The sequence below is a fragment of the Mustelus asterias genome, chromosome 24 (assembly GCF_964213995.1).
Source record: "Mustelus asterias chromosome 24, sMusAst1.hap1.1, whole genome shotgun sequence".
Taxonomy (NCBI): Eukaryota; Metazoa; Chordata; class Chondrichthyes; order Carcharhiniformes; family Triakidae; genus Mustelus; species Mustelus asterias.
The window spans coordinates 62,707,333-62,732,457 of NC_135824.1; the positions used below are offsets into that span (position 1 = coordinate 62,707,333).

A 25,125-nucleotide genomic window follows, 5' to 3' on the forward strand; every position below is an offset into this window, starting at 1 on the left:
CTGCCTGGAATTAATGTTTATTGGTCAACAGGAGGTAGTTGAGGGGCGTAGAGTCCCATCAAAACACAATAGACATCAACATATCAACAAAGGAAAGAATGTGAGGGGGAAGTGGAGAGAGTTCGTGTTTATTTACCTTCTTTAATCCCAGATTTCCGGCTGTTAGCTCAGTGGCCAGATTGTCAAAGGGAGCTGTTTAATAACACTGATAATGTCAGTTTAATCCCTGGGCCAACTGAGGTAGCGCTTGGAGCCTGATTAGAACCCTTGAACAACAGCCACACTATGTAGAGAGGGAGTGTTCCAGGGAACTGGCAACATCTGGATTCCAGCAAGATCTCGAAACAAATTCCAGAGTGTGACGCCTGGGATTTTCCGATTGTCCTTGTGATCTCTCAGGTATCTCTGTTGTTGACAGGTGTTGCTTGGCCTTAAGGGAGCCTGATAAATTCTGCATCGATAGCTGTTCTCTGGAACCTCCTCAGTTATAATATCAGAAGTACGAGTTTCAAACTGAGCTGTCTCCTGGGGACAGAGCATGGTGCTATAACAGGGAATTGACAGCGAAAGCTGTTTGTGTTGTTTAGATCAATTTAAAAGAAGCAATGCACCTCGTGGCTGGTTGCTGTTACTTCCTGTCCAGCTCATGTTTAACCTTTTGCAAACAGACCCCCAGAATGCTGCTCCTGAGACCCCCCCCCATTCACTTCGAATCAAATCCAAGCTGGGGAAACATTTCCTTCCATTTGGTATCCTCCACTGAGCTATTGTGCCATGTGGGTGCGTGTCTGTGTGTGTGTGCGTGTACCTGTGTGGGCACGTCTGTGTATGTGTATGTCTGTGTGTGCACGCATGTATGTGTGTGTGCACACGTGTACCTGCGTGTGTGCGCATATGTGTGTCTGTGTGTGGTGTGCACGTGTATATCTGTTCGTGTGTATGTGTGTGTATATCTGTGTGTATAAAGTAAAGTTTATTTATTAGTCACAAGTAAGGCTTACATTAACACTGCAATGAAGTTACTGTGAAATTCCCCTAGTTGCCACACTCCGGCGCCTGTTCGGGTCAATGCACCCTAACCAGCACGTCTTTCAGACTGTGGGAGGAAACCGGAGCACCCGGAGGAAAACCACGCAGACACGGGGAGAATGTGCAAACTCCACACCGACAGTGACCCGGGTCCCTGGTGCTATGAGGCAGTAGTGCTAACCCCTGTGCCGCCGTGATGCCCCTGTGTACATGCGCGCGCGTGTGTGTGCGTGCGCGCGCGTGTCTGCGCGTGTCTGTGCGTGTCTGTGCGTGTGTGTGCGTGCGCGCGCGTGTCTGTGTGTGCATCTGTGTTTGTGCATATTTGTATCTGTGTGTCTGTGCATGTAAAAAGTTGTCCATTCCACTGTAGAGTGTTCCCCACCCTCTCGCTAACCTCAACCCCCATTCTGGTTAGATACCTTGTCCAGACCTAGTTTAATCCTTCATGAATAAAGCTCCGAAATGCTGCTTTTCACACCCCGTGTCGTGTCTGAGTTGGAGAGACATTTCCTTCCATTTGGGAGCTTGTCTTCCTGATCTACACTGGGTGCTATCCCACACAGGAAGTGATGCTGTCCCATTACTTTGTGTCTGTTCTTTATGTGTGAGGCTCAGTGGGAAGTGTCAGAGGCAGTCTGACTAAGAAAGTGTATCGGAGCCGTGCTGGACCCTGCTCTGTGCCCTGAGGTGGAGATGCCGGTGTTGGACTGGGGTAAGCGCAGTAAGAAGTCTCACAACACCAGGTTACAGTCCAACAGGTTTATTTGGTAGCACGAGCTTTCGGAGCGCCGCTCCTTCATCGCACTGCGAAAGCTAGTGGTTTGTGCTACCAAATAAACCGGTTGGACTTTAACCTGGTGTTGTGAGACTTCTTACTGTGTTCACCCCAGTCCAACGCCGGCATCTCCACATCATGACAATTCCACTCCATTCCTCCCCTGACCCTCCACTGCAGCCAGTCCTGTTTCTGCCTATATGTGTGAGAGTGTGCGGGTCTGTGTGTCGCTTTGTAACCTGCTGCTTATATTTCATTGCAGTTTAAATGTCTGTGGCAGTGGCTGCTGTAAAGGATGGATATTGGGATCCCAGACCAGAAAATGCACAAAGCGTAAGTCTCTTTCTGGAACATTTCATGTGAAAGTGATGAGGAGAGAAGAACCATCCAGCTGTAACTTGCTGCATCAATGGGCAGCTCCTGCCCTCAGTGCTGTACAGAAATGACACAGTATTTACAGCACAGAAACAGGCCATTCGGCCCATCTGCACCATCCTGGGCTTTCTGCTCCACACGATCCCCCTCCCACCCCTTTCTGCTCACCCCATCACCATATCCTTCTTTTCCTTTCTCCCTCATGTTTATCCAGCTTCTCCTTAAATATCTCGATTCTGTTCTGGACGCACAGTGGTTAGCACGGCTACCTCACAGGGCCACGGACCCAGATTCAATTCCAGTCACTGTCTGTGTGGAGTTTGCACGTTCTCCCCGTGTCTGCGTGGGTTTCCTCCGGGTGCTCCGGTTTCCTCCCACAGTCCACAGATGTTTGGTTAGGTGGATTGGCCGTGCTAAATTGCCCTTTAGTGTCAGGGGGATGAGCAGTATAAATACGGGAGAGGGGTTATAGGGGTAGGACCTGGGTGGGATTTTTGTTGGTGCAGGCTCGATGGGCCGAATGGCCTCCTTCTGCGAGTCCCACATTCTCCTCCACTCCCCGTGGGAGCGAGTCCCACATCCTCCTCACTCCCCGTGGGAGCGAGTCCCACATCCTCCTCACTCCCCGTGGGAGCGAGTCCCACATCCTCCTCACTCCCCGTGGGAGCGAGTCCCACATTCTCCTCACTCCCCGTGGGAGCGAATCCCACATCCTCCCCACTCCCCGTGGGAGCGAGTCCCACATCCTCCTCACTCCCCGTGGGAGCGAGTCCCACATTCTCCTCACTCCCCGTGGGAGCGAGTCCCACATCCTCCCCACTCCCCGTGGGAGCGAGTCCCACATCCTCCCCACTCCCCGTGGGAGCGAGTCCCACATCCTCCTCACTCCCCGTGGGAGGAGTCCCACATTCTCCTCACTCCCCGTGGGAGCGAGTCCCACATTCTCCCCACTCCCCGTGGGAAGAATCCCACATTCTCCCCACTCCCCGTGGGAAGAATCCCACATTCTCCCCACTCCCCGTGGGAAGAATCCCACATTCTCCCCACTCCCCGTGGGAAGAATCCCACATTCTTCCCCACTCCCCGTGGGAGGAATCCCACATTCTTCCCCACTCCCCGTGGGAGCGAGTCCCACATTCTTCCCCACTCCCCGTGGGAGCGAGTCCCACATTCTCCCCACTCCCCGTGGGAAGAATCCCACATTCTCCCCACTCCCCGTGGGAAGAATCCCACATTCTCCCCACTCCCCGTGGGAGGAATCCCACATTCTTCCCCACTCCCCGTGGGAGCGAGTCCCACATTCTTCCCCACTCCCCGTGGGAGAGAGTCCCACATTCTCCCCACTCCCCGTGGGAAGAATCCCACATTCTCCCCACTCCCCGTGGGAAGAATCCCACATTCTCCCCACTCCCCGTGGGAGGAATCCCACATTCTTCCCCACTCCCCGTGGGAGGAATCCCACATTCTTCCCCACTCCCCGTGGGAGCGAGTCCCACATTCTTCCCCACTCCCCGTGGGAGGAATCCCACATTCTCCCCACTCCCCGTGGGAGGAATCCCACATTCTCCCCACTCAAGGCAAGGGTTCGACGTCCAGGGAATGTGTGAGTCCAAAAATGTGCGGGTCAGGTTGATTGGCCATGAAAAATTGCTCCTTAGTGTCAGGAGGACTAGCTCAGGGTAAATACGTGGGGTTATGGGGATAGGGTCTGGGTGGGATTGTGGTTGGTGCAGACTCGATGGGCCGAATGGCCTCTTCTGCACTGTAGGGATTCCATGAATAGGCATCTTAAGGAACATTGGGGATTAAATGCGATGTTTGCTGTTGATGTCACCCAGAACTGAACCCTAGTGTTTCCAGTTTTCAATATGGTTCTCTTCAGAAAGTCTGAAAACTATGAGCGTAACACTCCTCCTCATGTTTAATCCACTCACTCACTGCAGACATCATTCCCGTTCCCCACAGAGATCCGTGTGTGTGGAGTCTCTGAGAGATCTCAGGATCGCTGACGTCCCTTCCCAGGAGGGTCACAGTGACCTGACATCTCCCAGCCTTAGAATAAAAGGGAGTCACTTTAGAACAGAGATGAGGAGAAATTTCTTCAGCCAGAGAGTGGTGGGTCTGTGGAATTCATTGCCACAGAGGGCTGTGGAGGCCGAGACGTTGAGCGTCTTCAAGACAGAAATTGATAAATTCTTGATTTCTCGAGGAATTAAGGGCTATGGGGAGAGAGCGGGTAAATGGAGTTGAAATCAACCATGATTGAATGGTGGAGTGGACTCGATGGGCCGAATGGCCTTACTTCCGCTCCTATGTCTTATGGTCTTATCTGCCCGTGTGTCTGATCCAGAGTCTCAGCAGAGGGCCAGCTGTTTAAACGTCTCGCTATCTTCCTGCCGGTATCCGCTCCCAGCTGGCTGTGGGTCTGCGATCCTCTCGAGCAGGTGCCCTGACCACAGTGACAATCCATTCACCTGTGCCAGAGACAGGACATCTTGGGTGGTCCCCCCAGCCCCTTCCCACCCCCTCAAACCCTCCCCTCCCATCCCCTCAAATCCACCCCTCCCCAGCCCCTGGCCCCTTCCCAATCCCTCAAACCCACCCCCTTCCCCCCTGGCCCCTTCCTACCCTCTCAAAACCCCCACCCCCCCACCCCCCCGCCCTGAGCCTTGAGATTATCCAGCCGAATCTCCTCTCGTGCCCCTCCGCAGAACGGGGAACTGGAGCTCAATGTGATTCCCAACTCGATGGGACTAAAAATACTAATCTGAGCCTGATTCTGAAAATTGCAGCCAGAGTAACCTTCTATCAGAAACAGAAATGCAGCAGCACTGGGGGTTTGAGCAGATGTTGTCACCCCCGCTTGTATTTTGAATGCTGCAACTGGGCCGAGCTACTGTGTTCCGACATTAGGCAGGTCAGTGGGTGCTTACAAGCTGCAAGTATGATTGATGGTATTCGATCAGCCACACCTGGTACATTTTACAGCCCAACAAGATATCCAACAGGAAAAGACAAACTTCAGAGAGAGTCTGACTTGAATCAGCTGAACTTTCAAGTGAGTTTAATGGAGAAATTGCAATTGCTTTTATCTTGAAGCGTCGGAAAACAATCGCCGATTGAAACCAATCGTTAGTTTTTCTTATCCCCTAACGGAATGAAGGCGTCCCTGGCAAGGCCAGCGTTTATTGTCCATCCTCGACGCTGTGCTGCCAAGGGGAAGGTGATGGCCTCGTGGTATTATCGCCAGACTATTAATGCAGAAACTCAGCTAATATTCTGGGGACCCGGGTTCAAATCCCGCCACGGCAGATGGTGGAATTTGAATTCAATAAAAAAAAATCTGGGATTAAGAATCTACTGATGATCATGAAACCATTGTTGGAAAAACCCATCTGGTTCACTAATGTCCTTTAGGGAAGGAAATCTGCCATCCTTACCCGGTCTGGCCTACATGTGACTCCAGAGCCACAGCAATGTGGTTGACTCTAAACTGCCCTCTGAAATGGCCGAGTGAGACACTCTGTTCAAGGGCAACTAGGGATGGGGAATAACTGCCATGTCCCACGAATAAAAAAAACTTGAACTGCTTCACTCTGTCGGTACACCCCCACTGCTGTTAGCGAGGAAGTTTCAGGTTTTAATCGTGATATAGTTCCAAGACCAGGTGGTGTGTGACTTCAAGGGAAACTTCCAAGTGGTGATGTTTCCATGTGTCTGCTGCCGTTTTTCTTCTGAGTAGTCAAGGTCATGGATTTGGAAGGTGCATCTTAAAGGCGTCTTGGGGAGTCGCTGTGGTGCATCTTGTAGATGGTACACACGGCTGTCACTGTGAGTCAGTGGTGGAGGAAGTGAATGTTGAAGTTGGTGGGTGTGGTGCCAATCAAGTGGGGCTGCTTTGTCCTGGATGGTGTCGAGCTTCTTGAGTGTTGTTGGAGCTGCACCCATCCAGGCAAGTGGGGAGTATTCCATCACACTCCTGACTTGTGCCTTGTAGATAATGGACAGGCTTTGGGGAGTCGGGAGGTGGGTTACTTGCTGCAGGATTCCTAGCTTTTGACCTGCTCTTGTAGCCACTGTGTTTATAGGGCTGGATCCAGCTCAGTTTCGGATCAATGGTAACCCCCAGGAAGTTGATAACGATAATATTAACTCAGCAGTGATAATGCCATTGAATATCAAATATTAATGATTAGGCTGTTTTATTGGTGATGGTCATTGCCTGGTACTTGTCTGGCGCAAACACCACTTGTCAGCCCAAGCCTGGATATTGTCCAGGTCTTGCTGCATTTGAACATGGACTGTTTCAGTATCTGAGGAGTCACGAATGATGCTGAACATTGTGCAATCATCGGCGAACATCCCCACTTCTGACCTTATGACGGAAGGAAGGTCATTGATGAAGCAACTGAAGATTGTTGAGCCTCGGGCACTACCCTGAGGGACTCCTGCAGAGATGTCCTGGAGCTGAGATGATTGTCCTCCAATCACCACAACCAACTTGCTTTGTGTAGATATAACTTTAGTCAGTGGATATTTTCCCCCCTGATTCCCATAAACTTCAGTTTTACCCGAGCTCCTTGATGCCACACTCGGTTAAATGCTGCTTTGATGTCGGGGCAGTCACTCTCACTCAGTCTCTGGAGTTCAGCTTTTTTGTCCATGTTTGAATCCAAACAGCAATAAGTTCAGGAGCTGTGACCCTGGTTGACAGGGTGATTATTGACAGTCAGTGATTATTAGTTTGTACGTGCAGCACTGAACAACAATCCTTCACCAGTTTACTCATGATCAATCCTCATAATTAAAGTTTCTCTTCCCTGGAACCTCTTCTGCAATCTCTCCAATGTGTTCACATCCTCCCTACAGCATGGCACCTGGAACTGTGCACAGTGTTCTGGAGGAAGCTGAGATGGATCATCGTCTCAGACTTTCTGATTGTCAATGGTTGCAAATGCTTCATCCTTGTCTGACACTGACGTAAAGAAGGCAAACGGTATGTTGGCCTCATAGCGAGAGGATGTGAGTATAGGGATAGGGATGTTTTGCTGCAATTGTACAGGGCATTGGTGAGGCCACACCTGGAGTATTGTGTGCAGTTTTGGTGTCCTTATCTGAGGAAGGATGTCCTTGCTATAGAGGGAGTGCAGCGAAGGTTTATCAGACTGATTTCTGGTCTGTCATATGAGGGAGAGACTATGTTGGTTAGGATTATATTCACTGGAGTTTAGGAGATCTCATAGAAACTTAAAATTCTAACAGGGTTAGGCAGGGTAGATTCAGAAAGAATGTTTCCAATAGTGGGGGAGTCCAGAACTAGGGGTCATAGTTTGAGGATAAGGGGTAAACCTTTTAGAACGGAGGTGAGGAGAAATTTCTTCACCCAGAGGGTGGCGAATGTGTGGAATTCACTCCCACAGAAAGTAGCTGAGGCCAAAACCTTGTGTGATTTCAAGAAGAAATGAGATATAACTCTTGGGGCTAAGGGGAGGGGGGGTTGGGGGAGATGTTGCAGGAGATGGAAGCCAGCAGGAGGTTTCTGAGTCCATTTTTCACCTGATTCTTAGACATCAGAGAGTGAGTCGATATTGAGAATTCCCTCCTCACTGTGTAGCACCGGGGTCAGCCTGTCCTGATGGTGGGACAGGATATAAACATACTCAAGGATGGCAGTGTCTGGTACATTGTCTTCAAGGTGAGCATGACTATATTCAGCCTCTCAGCCTTTCGGCTAAGATCGAGCCTAGGATGGGATTCAATGCCTCATATTTTCAGCTTGGACCTTGTTTGTCTGTCTTGTATTGGATTGGATTCAGTTTGAATTTGGTTTTTGGGGCAAGCCAGGGAAGGGTTTGGGTTTACCCGCTCCATTCAGAGCATTGATTGGAGTAATATATGTCTCTGTAATATTGGACAGATTAATGATGAGTCTGTGGAAACTCTCCCAATTTTGACACAAGTTGTTATTGAGGAGGACTTTGCAAGGATTGGCTGGGCTCAGTGTGTCACTGTGATTTCTATAGGACGATGTTTAGCAGGCCACGCTGTTGTATTTTATTAGATTTTTTAAAGCAGTTTGAACGATCTCACTCGGTCAGTTCAGAGGGCGAGTAAGAGTCAACCACATTGCTGTGGGTCTGGAGTCACATGTAGGCCAGACCGGGTAAGGACGGCCGATTTCCCTCCTGAGAATTCGTTGGTTACATTGCAACAGAATCAACAGGTCACACCCTGAATTCAACCTGCAAACTCCTCCATTTCCCCCCAGTGTTACTGACCTGTAGCCTGGGAAATCCGCAGCAGCCTCTCACCCACCGTCTACCCTGAGGTATTCCCGAGGTATTCCCGGGGAATAACAGAAGGATTGACTTTCTGTCATTCTGCAGCTGCCGGCGTAGCAGCTACACTTACCCTCCAGGTGGCAGCACAAACCCAGGAACAGCAGGAGCCAATCCTCGGCTCAAAGCTCTGGAATTCCGTTCTTGCTTACCAAACTCATTCCCAAAACTGCTTCCCCTCTGCTCCCAGCCGCCCCCCTGCTCCCAGCCCCTTGCTCCCAGCACCCCCCCTGCTCCCAGGCCCCCCTGCTCCCAGGCCCCCCTGCTCCCAGGCCCCCCTGCTCCCAGCACCCCCCCCCGCTCCCTCCCAGCACCCCCCCCCCTCCCTCCCAGCACCCCCCCCGCTCCCTCCCAGCACCCCCCCCGCTCCCTCCCAGCACCCCCCCCGCTCCCTCCCAGCACCCCGCCCCGCTCCCTCCCAGCAACCCGCCCCGCTCCCTCCCAGCACCCCCCCCGCTCCCTCCCAGCACCCCCCCCGCTCCCTCCCAGCACCCCCCCCCGCTCCCTCCCAGCACCCCCCCCGCTCCCTCCCAGCACCCCCCCCGCTCCCTCCCAGCACCCCCCCCGCTCCCTCCCAGCACCCCCCCGCTCCCTCACAGCAGCCCCCCCGCTCCCTCACAGCAGCCCCCCCCGCTCCCTCCCAGCACCCCCCCCGCTCCCTCCCAGCACCCCCCCCGCTCCCTCCCAGCACCCCCCCCGCTCCCTCCCAGCACCCCCCCCGCTCCCTCCCAGCACCCCCCCCGCTCCGTCCCAGCACCCCCCCCGCTCCCTCCCAGCACCCCCCCCGCTCCCTCCCAGCACCCCCCCCGCTCCCTCCCAGCACCCCCCCCGCTCCCTCCCAGCACCCCCCCCCGCTCCCTCCCGGCACCCCCCCCGCTCCCTCCCGGCACCCCCCCCGCTCCCTCCCGGCACCCCCCCCGCTCCCTCCCGGCACCCCCCCCCGCTCCCTCCCGGCACCCCCCCCGCTCCCTCCCGGCACCCCCCCCGCTCCCTCCCGGCACCCCCCCCGCTCCCTCCCGGCACCCCCCCAGCTCCCTCCCGGCACCCCCCCCGCTCCCTCCCGGCACCCCCCCCGCTCCCTCCCGGCACCCCCCCCGCTCCCTCCCGGCACCACCCCCGCTCCCTCCCGGCACCCCCCCTGCTCCCTCCCGGCACCCCCCCTGCTCCCTCCCGGCACCCCCCCTGCTCCCTCCCGGCACCCCCCATGCTCCCTCCCGGCACCCCCCATGCTCCCTCCCGGCACCCCCACTGCTCCCTCCTGGCACCCCCCCTGCTCCCTCCCGGCACCCCCCCTGCTCCCTCCCGGCACCCCCCCTGCTCCCTCCCGGCACCCCCCCTGCTCCCTCCCGGCACCCCCCCTGCTCCCTCCCGGCACCCCCCCTGCTCCCTCCCGGCACCCCCCCTGCTCCCTCCCGGCACCCCCCCTGCTCCCTCCCGGCAGCCCCCCTGCTCCCTCCCGGCACCCCCCCTGCTCCCTCCCGGCACCCCCCTGCTCCCTCCCGGCACCCCCCCTGCTCCCTCCCGGCACCCCCCCTGCTCCCTCCCGGCACCCCCCCTGCTCCCTCCCGGCACCCCCCCTGCTCCCTCCCGGCACCCCCCCTGCTCCCTCCCGGCACCCCCCATGCTCCCTCCCGGCACCCCCCCTGCTCCCTCCCGGCACCCCCCCCTCTGCTCCCTCCCGGCACCCCCCCCTCTGCTCCCTCCCGGCACCCCCCCCTCTGCTCCCTCCCGGCCCCCCCCCCCTCTGCTCCCTCCCGGCCCCCCCCCTCTGCTCCCTCCCGGCCCCCCCCCCTCTGCTCCCTCCCGGCCCCCCCCCCTCTGCTCCCTCCCGGCCCCCCCCCCTCTGCTCCCTCCCGGCCCCCCCCCCTCTGCTCCCTCCCGGCCCCCCCCCCTCTGCTCCCTCCCGGCCCCCCCCCCTCTGCTCCCTCCCGGCCCCCCCCCTCTGCTCCCTCCCGGCCCCCCCCCCTCTGCTCCCTCCCGGCCCCCCCCCCTCTGCTCCCTCCCGGCCCCCCCCCCTCTGCTCCCTCCCGGCCCCCCCCCCTCTGCTCCCTCCCGGCCCCCCCCCCTCTGCTCCCTCCCGGCCCCCCCCCTCTGCTCCCTCCCGGCCCCCCCCCCTCTGCTCCCTCCCGGCCCCCCCCCATCTGCTCCCTCCCGGCCCCCCCCCCTCTGCTCCCTCCCGGCCCCCCCCCCCCTCTGCTCCCTCCCGGCCCCCCCCCCCCGGCTCCCGGCGCCCCCCTGCTCCCAGCCCCTCACTAACACCCCCCTGCCCACCCAGCCACCTCCTTCTAACCCGTTCCCTCAACAACCCACCTTGAAACCAGCTATCACCCCACGCACTCCCCCCGCCCCCTCCCCCCACGCGCTCCCCCCGCCCCCTCCCCCCACGCGCTCCCCCCTCCCCCCACGCGCTCCCCCCTCCCCCCACGCGCTCCCCCCTCCCCCCACGCGCTCCCCCCTCCCCTCACGCGCTCCCCCCTACCCCCACCCCATCCTCTGTCTCTTCTTCCCAACAAAGCTTTGTAAAATCTTTATAAAATCTCCATAATTAGCCGATGTCAACTTCTGTCTGATCAAAAATTCTGACATTTTATAATGTTAAAATTACTCTATAAGTTAAAGTTGGTCTTCTTGTGATATATTTCAATAATATACGGTTAGATACAGAGTAAATCTCCCTCTACACTGTCCCCATCAAACATTCCCAGGACAGGTAAGCACGGGGTTAGATACATAGTAAAGCTCCCTCGACACTGTCCCCATCAAACACTCCCAGGACAGGTACAGCACGGGGTTAGATACAGAGTAAAGCTCACGCAACACGTTCTCCATCAAACACACTGATGTGGAGATGCCGGCATTGGACTGGGGTGGGCACAGTAAGAAGTCTCACAACACCAGGTTAAAGTCCAACAGGTTTAATTGGCAGCACAAGCCACTAGCATTCGGAGCGCTGCTCCTTCATCAGGTGAGTGGGAGTTGTGTTCACAAACAGGGCATATATGGACACAAACTCAATTTTCAAGACAATGGTTGGACTGTGAGTCTTTACATCTGACCAAGTCTTAAAGGTACAAACACTGTGAGTCGAGAGAGCATTAAGCACAGGTTAAAGAGATGTGTATTGTCTCCAGACAGGACAGTTAGTGAGATTTTGCAAGTCCAGGCAAGTCGTGGGGGTTACAGATAATGTGACATGAACCCAAGATCCCGGTTGAGGCCATCCTCATGTGTGCGGAACCTGGCTATCAGTCTCTGCTCAGCGACTCTGCGTTTTCATGAAACACTCCCAGGACAGGTACAGCATGGGGTTAGATACAGATTAAAGCTCCCTCTACACTGTCCCCATCAAACACTCCCAGGACAGGTACAGCACGGAGTTAGATACAGAGTAAAGCTCCCTCTGCACTGTCCCCATCAAACACTCCCTGCTGAGCTAATGTGATATTTCAAGGCTGCAGCTGGCATTTTATGTCATCTTTGCAACGAATGACCTCCCTCTTGCTACCTGATGCCTGGTAACTGTGCGTAAACTGTCTGGATCGAGTCTGAACAAAGAACAAAGAACAATACAGCACAGGAACAGGCCCTTCGGCCCTCTAAGCCCACGCTGCTCCCTGGTCCAAACTAGACCATTCTTTTGTATCCCTCCATTCCCACTCCGTTCATGTGGCTATCTAGATAAGTCTTAAACGTTCCCAGTGTGTCCGCCTCCACCACCTTGCCCGGCAGCGCATTCCAGGCCCCCACCACCATCTGTGTAAAATACGTCCTTCTGATATCTGTGTTAAACCCCCCCCCCTCACCTTGAACCTATGACCCCTCGTGAACGTCACCACCGACCTGGGAAAAAGCTTCCCACCGTTCACCCTATCTATGCCTTTCATAATTTTATACACCTCTATTAGGTCACCCCTCATCCTCCGTCTTTCCAGTGAGAACAACCCCAGTTTACCCAATCTCTTCTCATAACTAAGCCCTTCCATACCAGGCAGCATCCTGGTAAACCTCCTCTGCACTCTCTCTAAAGCCTCCACGTCCTTCTGGTAGTGTGGCGACCAGAACTGGGCGCAATATTCCAAATGCGGCCGAACCAACGTTCTATACAACTGCAACATCAGACCCCAACTTTTATACTCTATGCCCCGTCCTATAAAGGCAAGCATGCCATATGCCTTATTCACTACCTTCTCCACCTGTGACGTTACCTTCAAGGATCTGTGGACTTGCACACCCAGGTCCCTCTGCGTACCTACACCCTTTATGGTTCTGTCATTTATCGTATAGCTCCCCCCTACGTTAGTTCTACCAAAATGCATCACTTCGCATTTATCAGGATTGAACTCCATCTGTCATTTCTTTGCCCAAATTTCCAGCCTATCTATATCCTTCTGTAGCCTCTGACAACGTTAGAACATAGAACATAGAACATAGAACATTACAGCGCAGAACAGGCCCTTCGGCCCACGATGTTGCACCGACCAGTTAAAAAAAAAACTGTGACCCTCCAACCTAAACCAATTTCTTTTCGTCCATGAACCTATCTACGGATCTCTTAAACGCCCCCAAACTAGGCGCATTTACTACTGATGCTGGCAGGGCATTCCAATCCCTCACCACCCTCTGGGTAAAGAACCTACCCCTGACATCGGTTCTATAACTACCCCCCCTCAATTTAAAGCCATGCCCCCTCGTGCTGGATTTCTCCATCAGAGGAAAAAGGCTATCACTATCCACCCTATCTAAACCTCTAATCATCTTATATGTTTCAATAAGATCCCCTCTTAGCCGCCGCCTTTCCAGCGAAAACAATCCCAAATCCCTCAGCCTCTCCTCATAGGATCTCCCCTCCATACCAGGCAACATCCTGGTAAACCTCCTCTGCACCCTCTCCAAAGCCTCCACATCCTTCCTGTAATGTGGGGACCAGAACTGCACACAGTACTCCAAGTGCGGCCGCACCAGAGTTGTGTACAGTTGCAACATAACGCTACGACTCCTAAATTCAATCCCCCTACCAATAAACGCCAAGACACCATATGCCTTCTTAACAACCTTATCTACTTGATTCCCAACTTTCAGGGATCTATGCACACATACACCTAGATCCCTCTGCTCCTCCACACTATTCAAAGTCCTCCCATTAGCCCTATACTCAACACATCTGTTATTCCTACCAAAGTGAATTACCTCACACTTCTCCGCATTAAACTCCATCCGCCACCTCTCGGCCCAACTTTGCAACCTGTCTAAGTCTTCCTGCAAACTACGACACCCTTCCTCACTGTCTACCACACCACCGACTTTGGTGTCATCAGCAAATTTGCTAATCCACCCAACTATACCCTCATCCAGATCATTAATAAATATTACAAACAGCAGTGGCCCCAAAACAGATCCCTGAGGTACACCACTTGTAACCGCACTCCATGATGAATATTTACTATCAACCACCACCCTCTGTTTCCTATCCGCTAGCCAATTCCTGATCCAATTTCCTAGATCACCCCCAATCCCATACATCTGCATTTTCTGCAGAAGCCTACCATGGTGAACCTTATCAAACGCCTTACTAAAATCCATATATACCACGTCCACTGCCTTGCCCCCATCCACCTCCTTGGTCACTTTCTCAAAAAACTCAATAAGGTTAGTAAGGCACGACCTACCTGCCACAAAACCATGCTGACTATCACCTATCAATTCATTACTCTCCAAATAACTATAAATCCTATCCCTTATAATTTTTTCCAACATCTTGCCGACAACAGAAGTGAGACTCACCGGTCTATAATTCCCGGGGAAGTCTCTGTTCCCCTTCTTAAACAATGGGACAACATTCGCTAACCTCCAATCTTCTGGTACTATACCAGAGGCCAACGACGACCTGAAGATCAGAGCCAGAGGCTCTGCAATCACTTCTCTTGCCTCCCAGAGAATCCTTGGATAAATCCCATCCGGACCAGGGGATTTATCTATTTTCAGACCCTCCAGAATATCCTGCACATCCTCCTTATCAACTGTAATACTGTCTATTCTACTCCCTTGCAACCCAGTGTCCTCCTCAGCTATATTCATGTCCCCTTGCGTGAACACCGAAGAGAAATATTGGTTCAATGCTTCACCAATCTCCTCCGGTTCCACACATAACTTCCCTCTGCCATCTATAACTGGCCCTAAACTTGCCCTAACCAACCTTCTGTTCTTGACATACCTATAGAACGCCTTAGGATTCTCTTTAACCCTATCCGCCAAAGTCTTCTCATGTCCCCTTTTAGCCCTTCTAAGCTCGCTCTTCAACTCCCTCTTAGCCAATCTAAAGCTTTCTAGTGCACTACCCGAGTGCTCACGTCTCATCCGAACATAAGCCTCCTTTTTCTTTTTAACCAACAAAGAAACTTTTTTGGTGCACCACGGTTCCCTAGCCCTACCAATTCCTCCTTGCCTGACAGGGACATACCTATCACAGACTCGCAGTAGCTGCTCCTTGAAAAAACTCCACATGTCGGACGTTCCCAGTCCCTGTAATCTCCTAGTCCAACCTATGTTTCCTAATTCTCTCCTAATAGCCTCATAATTACCCTTCCCCCAGCTAAAACCACTGGCCCGAGGTTCATGCCTATCCCTTTCCATCACTAAGGTGAACGTAACCGAATTGTGGTCACTATCACCAAAATGCACACCAACTTCCAAGTCTAGCACCTGGTCTGGCTCATTTCCCAGCACCAGATCCAATATAGCCTCACCTCTAGTTGGCCTGTCTACATACTGAGTCAAAAAACCTTCCTGCACGCTTTGAACAAAAACTGACCCCTCTAACGAGCTAGAGCTATAACAATTCCAGTCAATATTAGTCAAGTTAAAATCCCCCATAACAATTGCCCTATTACTTTCACTCCTAAGCAGGATTGACTCCGCAATCCTTTCCTCAACCTCTCTAGAACTTTTAGGAGGTCTATAAAAGACTCCCAACAGGGTGACCTCTCCTCTCCTATTTCTAATCTCCGCCCATACTACCTCAACAGATAAGTCCTCATCAAACCTCCTCTCTGACACTGTGATACAATCTCTGACCAATAATGCTACCCCTCCCCCTCTTCTACCTCCTTCCCTACTTCGACTAAAACATTTGAACCCCGGGACCTGCAGCATCCATTCCTGCCCCTGCTCTATCCATGTCTCTGAAATAGCCACAACATCGAAGTCCCAGGTACTGATCCACGCTGCAAGTTCACCCACTTTATTGCGAATACTCCTGGCATTGAAGTATACACATTTCAAACCCTGCTCCACCCCACCTCTGCAATGCCGTGCATTGCAGTCCCCATCCATGCATCCCTCACTTTCAGCCCCACTACTCAGGATCCCTCCCCCCCCCCCGAATCAGTTTAAACCTCCCTGCATGGCCTTAGCAAATTTACCCCCCAGGATATTGGTCCCCTTCTGATTAAGGTGTAGACCATCCTTCTCATAGAGGTCACACCTTCCCCAGTACGAGCCCCAATTGCTTAAGTTCCTCACTATCTGCAAGTCCAGCCAATTTCGTGTCGTCCGCAAACATATTGATCACCCCATTAAAACCTTCTTCCAGATCGTTTATATAAATCACAAACAGCAGAGGTCCCAATACAGAGCCCTGTGGAACACCACCAGTTACAGGCCTCCAGCCAGAAAAAGACCCTTCCACTACCACCCTCTGTCTTCTGTGACCAAGCCAGTTCTCCACCCATCTAGCTACCTCCCCCTTTATCCCATGAGATCCAACCTTTTGCACCAACCTACCATGAGGGACTTTGTCAAACGCTTTACTAAAGTCCATATAGACGACATCCACATCCCTTCCCTCGTCAACCATTCTAGTCACTTCTTCAAAAAACTCCACCAGGTTAGTGAGGCATGACCTCCCTCTCACAAAACCATGCTGACTATCGTTAATGAGTTTATTCCTTTCTAAATGCGCATACATCCTATTTCTAAGAATCCTCTCCAACAACTTCCCTCCCGGCCTATAATTTCCCGGGTTATCCTTCCTACCCTTCTTAAATAACAGGACCACATTAGCTATCCTCCAATCCTCTGGGACCTCATCTGTTTCCAGTGACGAGACAAAGATTTGCGTCAGAGGCCCAGCGATTTCATCTCTCGTCTCCCTGAGCAGCCTTGGATAGATTCCATCAGGCCCTGGGGATTTGTCAGTCTTTATATTCCCTAAAAAACCTAACACTTCCTCCCTTGTAATGGAGATTTTCTCCAACGGGTCAACACTCCCCTCCGAGACACTCCCAGTCAACACATCCCACTCCTTTGTGAATACCGACGCAGAGTATTCATTTAGGATCTCCCCTACTTCTTTGGGCTCTAAGCATAATTCCCCACTTTTGTCCCTGAAAGGTCCGATTTTTTTCCCTGACAACCCTTTTGTTCCTAACGTCTGCTACTGTCCTCTCGCTTTGGGGACAGCAGATAACAAGGACTTTATGACTAAACTGGGCTGGGTTTAATCACGGAGGTCTGAGGTGAGAGTGTGAATAATTAACACTTTGTGTCAGATAAACAGTAGATTAGAGTTTACTCCTGATTAGTGGTTTCCTCACTCGGTGAGCTGACTGGCCATGTTTTGATTCTGTTCCAGCGATCTGCTTTCCACGCTGCCAGAATGGTGGCTTTTGTCAAAGGCCGCACAGCTGTGTGTGTAAACCTGGCTTCACCGGCATGCGGTGTGAGATCGTGAGTAACCTTCAGCTCCTGACCCACCCCGCCACGCCCCCACCCCAAACTCAACCCGCGCCAGCTTTGCCCATCGGCCATCTCAGCAATAAGGAAAAGAGGGAGAGAACGCCAGGGAGGAAAGCTTCCAGCGCTCGCTACGTTGGTCGGAGGAAGTCGACAGTCCGATGGCAGCCGCTCACGTAAGTGCCAAGCGAATCTTAACAGCAAAAGGGCCGGAGAGGGAGGGTGTTAATGCACTGGCTCTCGAGGGCAGAACCATCAGCCAATTGCTGTTCCTCACAGGGTGTGTGCGGGAGAATGTCGTAATGTGTAAATCCACGGACCAACACAAGTGGCTGACGGGTTGAGTCAGTGTGAAACTGGAGATTAAATAGGCAGAGACGTTAACTACAGTGATAACCAACAACAACTCTGGCTCTTAGCAGCTGGGCAATGTCCTGATGGGTTTAGATATTGTCACCACTGTTGGTGAGTAGTGCAGTAAGAGGTCTCACACCAGGTTAAAGTCCAACAGGTTTATTTGGGAGCAAAAGCCGCAAGCTTTCGGAGCGCTGCTCCTTCGTCAGGTGAACCTACCAAATAAACCTGTTGGACTTTAACCTGGGTGTTGTGAGACTTCTTGCTGTGTTTACCCCAGTCCAATGCCGGCATCTCCACATGGTGAGTCGTGTGAACCAGGGGTTCCCAATTCGATGGGATCATTGACAGGAGCTGTCCTTTCATGGGTTGAGTTTTGGGTGTGGGGGAGAATCCAGTCTGCCCTCTGTGTGGCTTCCTCACTGGGACATTGTTTCGGATTTGAACCCCATCAAAGGCTTCAACCTGAAATAAGCAGCGACTTGTGCTTTCAGAGAGAAGGAAAAATCATTGCAGTGAGAGTGAGAGGCACGGCTGAAACAGAGGCAGGAGGAGGCCATTCGGCCCTTCCAGCCTGCTGCACCGTTCATTATCATCATGGCTGATCATCAAATTCAATATCCTGATCCCCCCCCTTCCCCCCCATGTCCCTCGATCCGAGTAACTTCCCCAGTACCGACATTGGGCTGACAGGTCTATAGTTCCCTGTTTTCTCTCTACCTCCTTTTTGAATAGCGGGTTAACATGAGCCACCTTCCAATCTGTAGGAACTAATCCAGAGTCCAAAGAATTTTGGAAAATGACCACCAATGGATCTCCCATTTCCAGGGCCAGTTGCTTAAGTACTCTGGGATGAAGATTATCAGGACCTGGAGATTTGTCCACCTTCAATCCCATAAATTTCCCTAAAACCAGTGTCTGTGCGAATGTGAGTGCGGGAGAGGCGGGTGCGGGAGAGGCGGGTGCGGGAGAGGCAGATACTTGATCTGATCCTCAACCTATTTTTAATGGGACACTCGCACTCGCCCCAACCCCGCTCGCCCCTACCCCGCTCGCCCCTACCCCGCTCGCCCCTACCCCGCTCGCCCCTACCCCGCTCGCCCCTACCCCGCTCGCCCCTACCCGCTCGCCCCTCCCCCGCTCGCCCCTCCCCAACCCCTCCCCCGCTCGCCCCCCCACCCCTCCCCCGCTTGCCCCTCCCCCGCTTGCCCCTCCCCCGCTTGCCCCTCCCCCGCTTGCCCCTCCCCCGCTTGCCCCTCCCCCGCTTGCCCCTCCCCCGCTTGCCCCTCCCCCGCTTGCCCCTCCCCCGCTTGCCCCTCCCCCGCTTGTCCCTCCCCCGCTTGTCCCTCCCCCGCTTGTCCCTCCCCCGCTTGTCCCTCCCCCGCTTGTCCCTCCCCCGCTTGTCCCTCCCCCGCTTGTCCCTCCCCCGCTTGTCCCTCCCCCGCTTGTCCCTCCCCCGCTTGTCCCTCCCCCGCTTGTCCCTCCCCCGCTTGTCCCTCCCCCGCTTGTCCCTCCCCCGCTTGTCCCTCCCCCGCTTGTCCCTCCCCCGCTTGTCCCTCCCCCGCTTGTCCCTCCCCCGCTTGTCCCTCCCCCGCTTGTCCCTCCCCCGCTTGTCCCTCCCCCGCTTGTCCCTCCCCCGCTTGTCCCTCCCCCGCTTGTCCCTCCCCCGCTTGTCCCTCCCCCGCTTGTCCCTCCCCCGCTTGTCCCTCCCCCGCTTGTCCCTCCCCCGCTTGTCCCTCCCCCGCTTGTCCCTCCCCCGCTTGTCCCTCCCCCGCTTGTCCCTCCCCCGCTTGTCCCTCCCCCGCTTGTCCCTCCCCCGCTTGTCCCTCCCCCGCTTGTCCCTCCCCCGCTTGTCCCTCCCCCGCTTGTCCCTCCCCCGCTTGTCCCTCCCCCGCTTGTCCCTCCCCCGCTTGTCCCTCCCCCGCTTGTCCCTCCCCCGCTTGTCCCTCCCCCGCTTGTCCCTCCCCCGCTTGTCCCTCCCCCGCTTGTCCCTCCCCCGCTTGTCCCTCCCCCGCTTGTCCCTCCCCCGCTTGTCCCTCCCCCGCTTGTCCCTCCCCCGCTTGTCCCTCCCCCGCTTGTCCCTCCCCCGCTTGTCCCTCCCCCGCTTGCCCCTCCCCCGCTTGCCCCTCCCCCGCTTGCCCCTCCCCCGCTTGCCCCTCCCCCGCTTGCCCCTCCCCCGCTTGCCCCTCCCTCACCCGCCCCTCCCTCACCCGCCCCTCCCTCACCCGCCCCTCCCGCACCCGCCTCTCCCGCACTCACATTCGCACAGACACTGGTTTTAGGGAAATTTATGGGATTGAAGGTGGACAAATCTCCAGGTCCTGATAATCTTCATCCCAGAGTACTTAAGCAACTGGCCCTGGAAATGGGAGATCCATTGGTGGTCATTTTCCAAAATTCTTTGGACTCTGGATTAGTTCCTACAGATTGGAAGGTGGCTCATGTTAACCCGCTATTCAAAAAGGAGGTAGAGAGAAAACAGGGAACTATAGACCTGTCAGCCCAATGTCGGTACTGGGGAAGTTACTCGGATCGAGGGACATGGGGGGGAAGGGGGGGATCAGGATATTGAATTTGATGATCAGCCATGATGATAATGAACGGTGCAGCAGGCTGGAAGGGCCGAATGGCCTCCTCCTGCCTCTGTTTCAGCCGTGCCTCTCACTCTCACTGCAATGATTTTTGGAAAGAGAAGGTTTTGATGATAGTAAATGTACTAAAGGATTGTATAAATTAGGTTTGAGTGTGTTTGTGCCGATTGCCTGGAGTCTGATTGCTCTTTGTCTCTTCCACACAGCAGCATGTTTTTGGAGGGTTCCTTCAGGACCCTGGGGAGGTCAGAGGCTCCTGGCTGGAACAGTTTGGGGAAGATTGTATTCGCAGGTTCCTCTGATGGAAAGCAGTTTCTTTCTTGCGGATGGTTTATGTTGATCTTTATGGGTTGATGGAAACAGGACAACTGAGCAATCTCCAAACAGCAAGTCAGGAGAATGGATTCCAGTAAAGGGCTGGCATTCCTTGTAGGGGGAACATAGAAAATAGGGATAGGAGTAGGCCATTTGGCCCATCGAGCCTGCCCCACCATTCAATATGATCATGGCTGATCATGCACTGTCAGTATCTCACTCACGCTTTCCCTCCAGACCCCTTGATCCCTTTAGCCACAAGGGCCATGTCCAGCTCCCTCTTGAACATATCTAATGAACTGGCCCCAACAGCTTTCTGTGGGAGAGAATTCCACAGGTTCACAACTCTCTGAGTGAAGAAGTTCTTCCTCATCTCAGTCCTGAATGTCTTACCCCTTATTCTCAGACCGTGACCCCTAGTTCTGGACTTCCCCAACATTGGGAACATTCTTTCCACCTCTGGCCTGTCCAGTCCCATCAGGATTTTATATGTTTCTATGAGATCCCCTCTCATTTTCTAAATTCCAGTGAGTGCAAGCCCAGTCAATCCAGTCTCTCTTCATATGTCAGTCCTGCCATTCCAGGAATCAGTCTGGTGAACCTCCGCTGGACTCCCTCAACAGCAAGAATGTCCTTCCTCAGACTAGGAGACCAAAACTGCACACGATACTCAAGGTGTGGCCTCACCAAGGCCCTGTATAACTGCAGCAAGACATCCTTACTCCTATACTCAAATCCTCTTGCTATGAAGGCCAGCATGCCATTAGCTTTCCTCACCGCCTGCTGTACCTGAATGCCAACCTTCAGCGACTGTTCCACTATGACACCCAGGTCATGTTGCGCTTCCCCTTTTCCTAAACTGCCACCATTCAGATAATAATCTCCCTTCCTGTTTTTGCCTGTCCGCCAACCAGTTCTCTATCCACATCAATACATTACCCACAATACCATGAGCTTTCATTTTGCTCACTAATCTCTTGTGTGGGACCTTGTCAAAAGCCTTTTGAAAGTTCAGATACACAACACCCACTGGTTCACCTTTGTCCACTCTACTCAAAAAATTCGAGAAGATTTCTCAAGCACGATTTCCCTTTAGTGAATCCATGCTGACTCAGACTGATCCTGTCACTGCTTTCCAAATGCTCAGTTATTACATCCTCAACAATTGACTCCAGCATTTCCCCATCACCGATGTCAGATTAACCGGTCTATAATTCCCTGTTTTCTCTCTCCAGCCTTTTTTTAAAAGTGGGGACACATTAGCTACCCTCCAATCCACTGGAACTCTTCCAGAGGCTATAGAATGCTGGAAAATGATCACCAATGTGTCCACTATTTCTAGGGCCACTTCCTTGAGCACTCTGGGATGCAGAGCATCAGGACCTGGGGACTTATCGGGTTATAACCCCAGCAATTTCCCCAATACAATTTCCTGGCTAACAAGGATTTCCTTCAGTTCCTCCTTCATGCAAGACCTTCTGTCCTCTCATATTTCTGGAAGGTTATTTGTGTCCTCCTTAGTGAAGACAGATGCAAAATATTTGTTCAGCTGGTCTGCCATCTCTTTGTTGCCCATTATGAATTCACCTGATTCTAACTGCAAGGGACCTTCACCAGTCTTTTTCTCCATGTATCTAAAGAAGCTTTTGCAGTCAGTTTTTATGTTTTCTGCAAGCTTACTCTCGTATTCCATTTTCCTCTTTCAAATTAAACCCTTTGTCCTCCTCTGCTGGATTTTAAATTTCTGTAAGAAGTCTCACAACAGGTAGAACTTTAACCGGGTATTGTGCGATTTCTGACTCTACTGACCCCAGTCTAACGCCAGCATCTCCACATCATGGCTTTTAAATTTCTCCCAGTCCTCAGGTTTGCTGCTTTTTTGGGCCAATTTATAAGCCTCCTCTTTGACCTTAACACTATCCCTGATTTCCCTTGTTATCCACGGATGGAGCCACCTCCCCCATTTTACTCTTACCGCAGACAGTGATGTACAGTTGTTGAAGTTCATCCATGTGTTCTTTAAATGCCTGTCATTGCCTATCCGCTGTCAACCCCTTAAGCATCCTTTGTCAGCTTATCCTAGCCAATGCACGTCTCATACCATCAAAGTTAGCTTTCCTCATATTCAGGACCCTAGTCTCAGACTTAACTGTGTCACTCTCCACCTTAATGAAGAATTCTACCATATTATGGTCACTCTTCCCCAAAGGATCTCGCACCTCAAGGTTGCCAATTAATCCTCTCTCATTACACAATATCCAGTCTAGGACGGCCTGCTCTCTAGTTGGTTCCTCAACTAGAGGAATTTGGGATAATGATGCAGCTATATAAGACCCTCGTCAGACCCCACTTGGAGTACTGTGCTCCGTTCTGGTCGCCTCATTACAGGAAGGATGTGGAAAAGATTGAAAGGGTGCAGAGGAGATTTACAAGGATGTTGCCTGGATTGAGTGGCATGCCTTATGAGGATAGGCTGAGGGAGCTCGGTCTTTTCTCCTTGGAGAGACGTAGGATGAGAGGGGACCTAATAGAGGTATATAAGATGTTGAGAGGCATAGGTCGGGTGGACTCTCAGAGGCTTTTTCCTAGGGTGGAAATGGCTGCTATGAGAGGACACAGGTTTAAGGTGCTGGGGTGTAGGTACAGGGGAAATGTTTGGGGGAAGTTTTTCACACAGAGGGTGGTGGGTGAGTGGAATCAGCTGCCGTCAATGGTGGTGGAGGCAAACTCAATAGGGTCTTTTAAGAGACTCCTGGATGAGTACATGGGACGTAATAGGATGGAGGGTTATAGGTAGGCCTAAAAGGTAGGGATATGTTCAGCACAACTTGTGGGGCCGAAGGGCCTGTTTTGTGCTGTAGTTTTTCTATGTTTCTAACATATTGGTCAAGAAAACCATCCCTTATACATTCCAGGAAATCCTCCTCCATCACATTGCTACCAGTTTGGTGAGCCCAATCAATATGCAGATTGAAGTCACCCATAATAACTGCTGTACCCTCGCTGCACACATCTCTAATTTCCCGCTTGATGCCATCCCCAACCTCACTGCGACTGTTTGGTGGTCTGTACACAACTCCTACTAGCGTCTTTTGTCCTTTGGTGTTCAGCAGCTCCACCCATACAGATTCCACATTGTCCAGGCTAATGTCCTTCCCTACTATTGCGTTAATCTCCTCTTTAACCAGCAACGCTACCCCAGTCCTGTTTCCTTTCCGTCTATCTTTCCTGAATATCGAATCCCTCTGGATGTTGAGTTCCCATCCCTGGTCACCCTGGAGCCAGGTCTCCATGATCCCAATTACATCATATCTGTTAATGGTTGTCTGCGCGGTTAATTCATCCACCTTATTACAAACTCTCTTCGCAATGAGACACAGAGCCTTCAGGCTTGGTTTCTTGGCATTTATTGTCCTCTTAGAACTATGATGTTCTGTGGCCCTTTTTGACTTTTGTCTTTGGTTTCTCCATCTTCCACTTTTCCCCTTACTGCCTTTTGTTTCTGTCCCCACTTTACTTCCCTCTGACTTCCTGCATCGGTTCCCATCCCCCTGCCACATTAGTTTAAACCCTCCCCAACAGCACGAGCAAACACTCCCCTCAGGACATTGGTTCCAGTCCTGCCCAGGTGCAGACCATCTGTTTTGTACTGGTCCCATCACCTTCAGAACCGGTTCCAATGTCCCAGGAATTTGAATCCCTCCCTCTTGCACCATCTCTCAAGCCACGTGTTCATCTTAGCTATCCTGACATTCCCACTATGACAAGCATGTGGCACTGGTCGCAAACCTTTGAGGTCCTACTATTTAATTTAACTCCTAACTCCCTAAGTTCAGCTTGTGGGACCTCATTGAGTTTTTTTCACCAATGCACAGAAATGAACATCTATTATTACAAAGAACAAAGAAAATTACAGCACAGGAACAGGCCCTTCGGCCCTCCAAGCCTGCACTGACCATGCTGCCCGACTGAACTAAAACCCCCTACCCTTCCGGGGACCGTATCCCTCTATTCCCATCCTATTCATGTATTTGTCAAGACGCTCCTTAAAAGTCACTACCGTATCCGCTTCCACTATCTCCCCCGGCAACGAGTTCCAGGCACCCACTACTCTCTGTGTGAAAAGAAGCTTGCCTCGTACATCTCCTTTAAACCTTAAACTTGCCTCATACATCTCCTTTAAACCTTAAACCTTAACCCACCCCCTCGTAACTGACTCAAGATCCGAATGAAATTATTTCAACAGGAATGAATTCCTGGTATGAATCACAACTCGAACACGAGTAATCTCTGTGTTGTCCATGCTGAGATGTTCAATACCTGAGATTGAAGATCTACAGAAGACAATCATTTCAGCCAAAGGTCCTCCTGCCCATGAGAACCGTTCTGCTAAAGTAGGATTTGATTTCCTTGTTGACGGATTCTCAGCCCACCATCTGTATGACGCTGCACGGGATCTTGCTGTGTTCTTTGGCTTCTGTGCACTTCATCCTTAAATAAATCTGAACAAATAGTTTAACCTGAGTGACTGAGTTAGGTGGCATTTCCTGTTTCCAGGGACAGTTCCAGGGCAGCTGGTGAGAGATTTTCACAGTCACTTCATTGCAGTGTTAGTGTA

General features: G+C 52.8%; 1 protein-coding gene across 3 annotated transcripts in view; it reads left to right on the plus strand.

Annotated features, from left to right (window-relative positions):
- Positions 1-2,082: 2,082 nt before the first annotated feature.
- Positions 2,083-25,125, plus strand: part of LOC144511479 (latent-transforming growth factor beta-binding protein 4-like) — a 175,640-nt gene continuing 152,597 nt past the window's right edge. For all 3 annotated transcript variants that reach the window (XM_078241868.1, XM_078241869.1, XM_078241870.1), the window contains exons 1-2: positions 2,083-2,137; positions 17,147-17,423. In XM_078241868.1, coding sequence (XP_078097994.1) covers positions 17,227-17,423 — 197 coding nt within the window. In that variant the 5' untranslated portion in view covers positions 2,083-2,137; positions 17,147-17,226. The remainder of the gene's footprint in view (positions 2,138-17,146; positions 17,424-25,125) is intronic.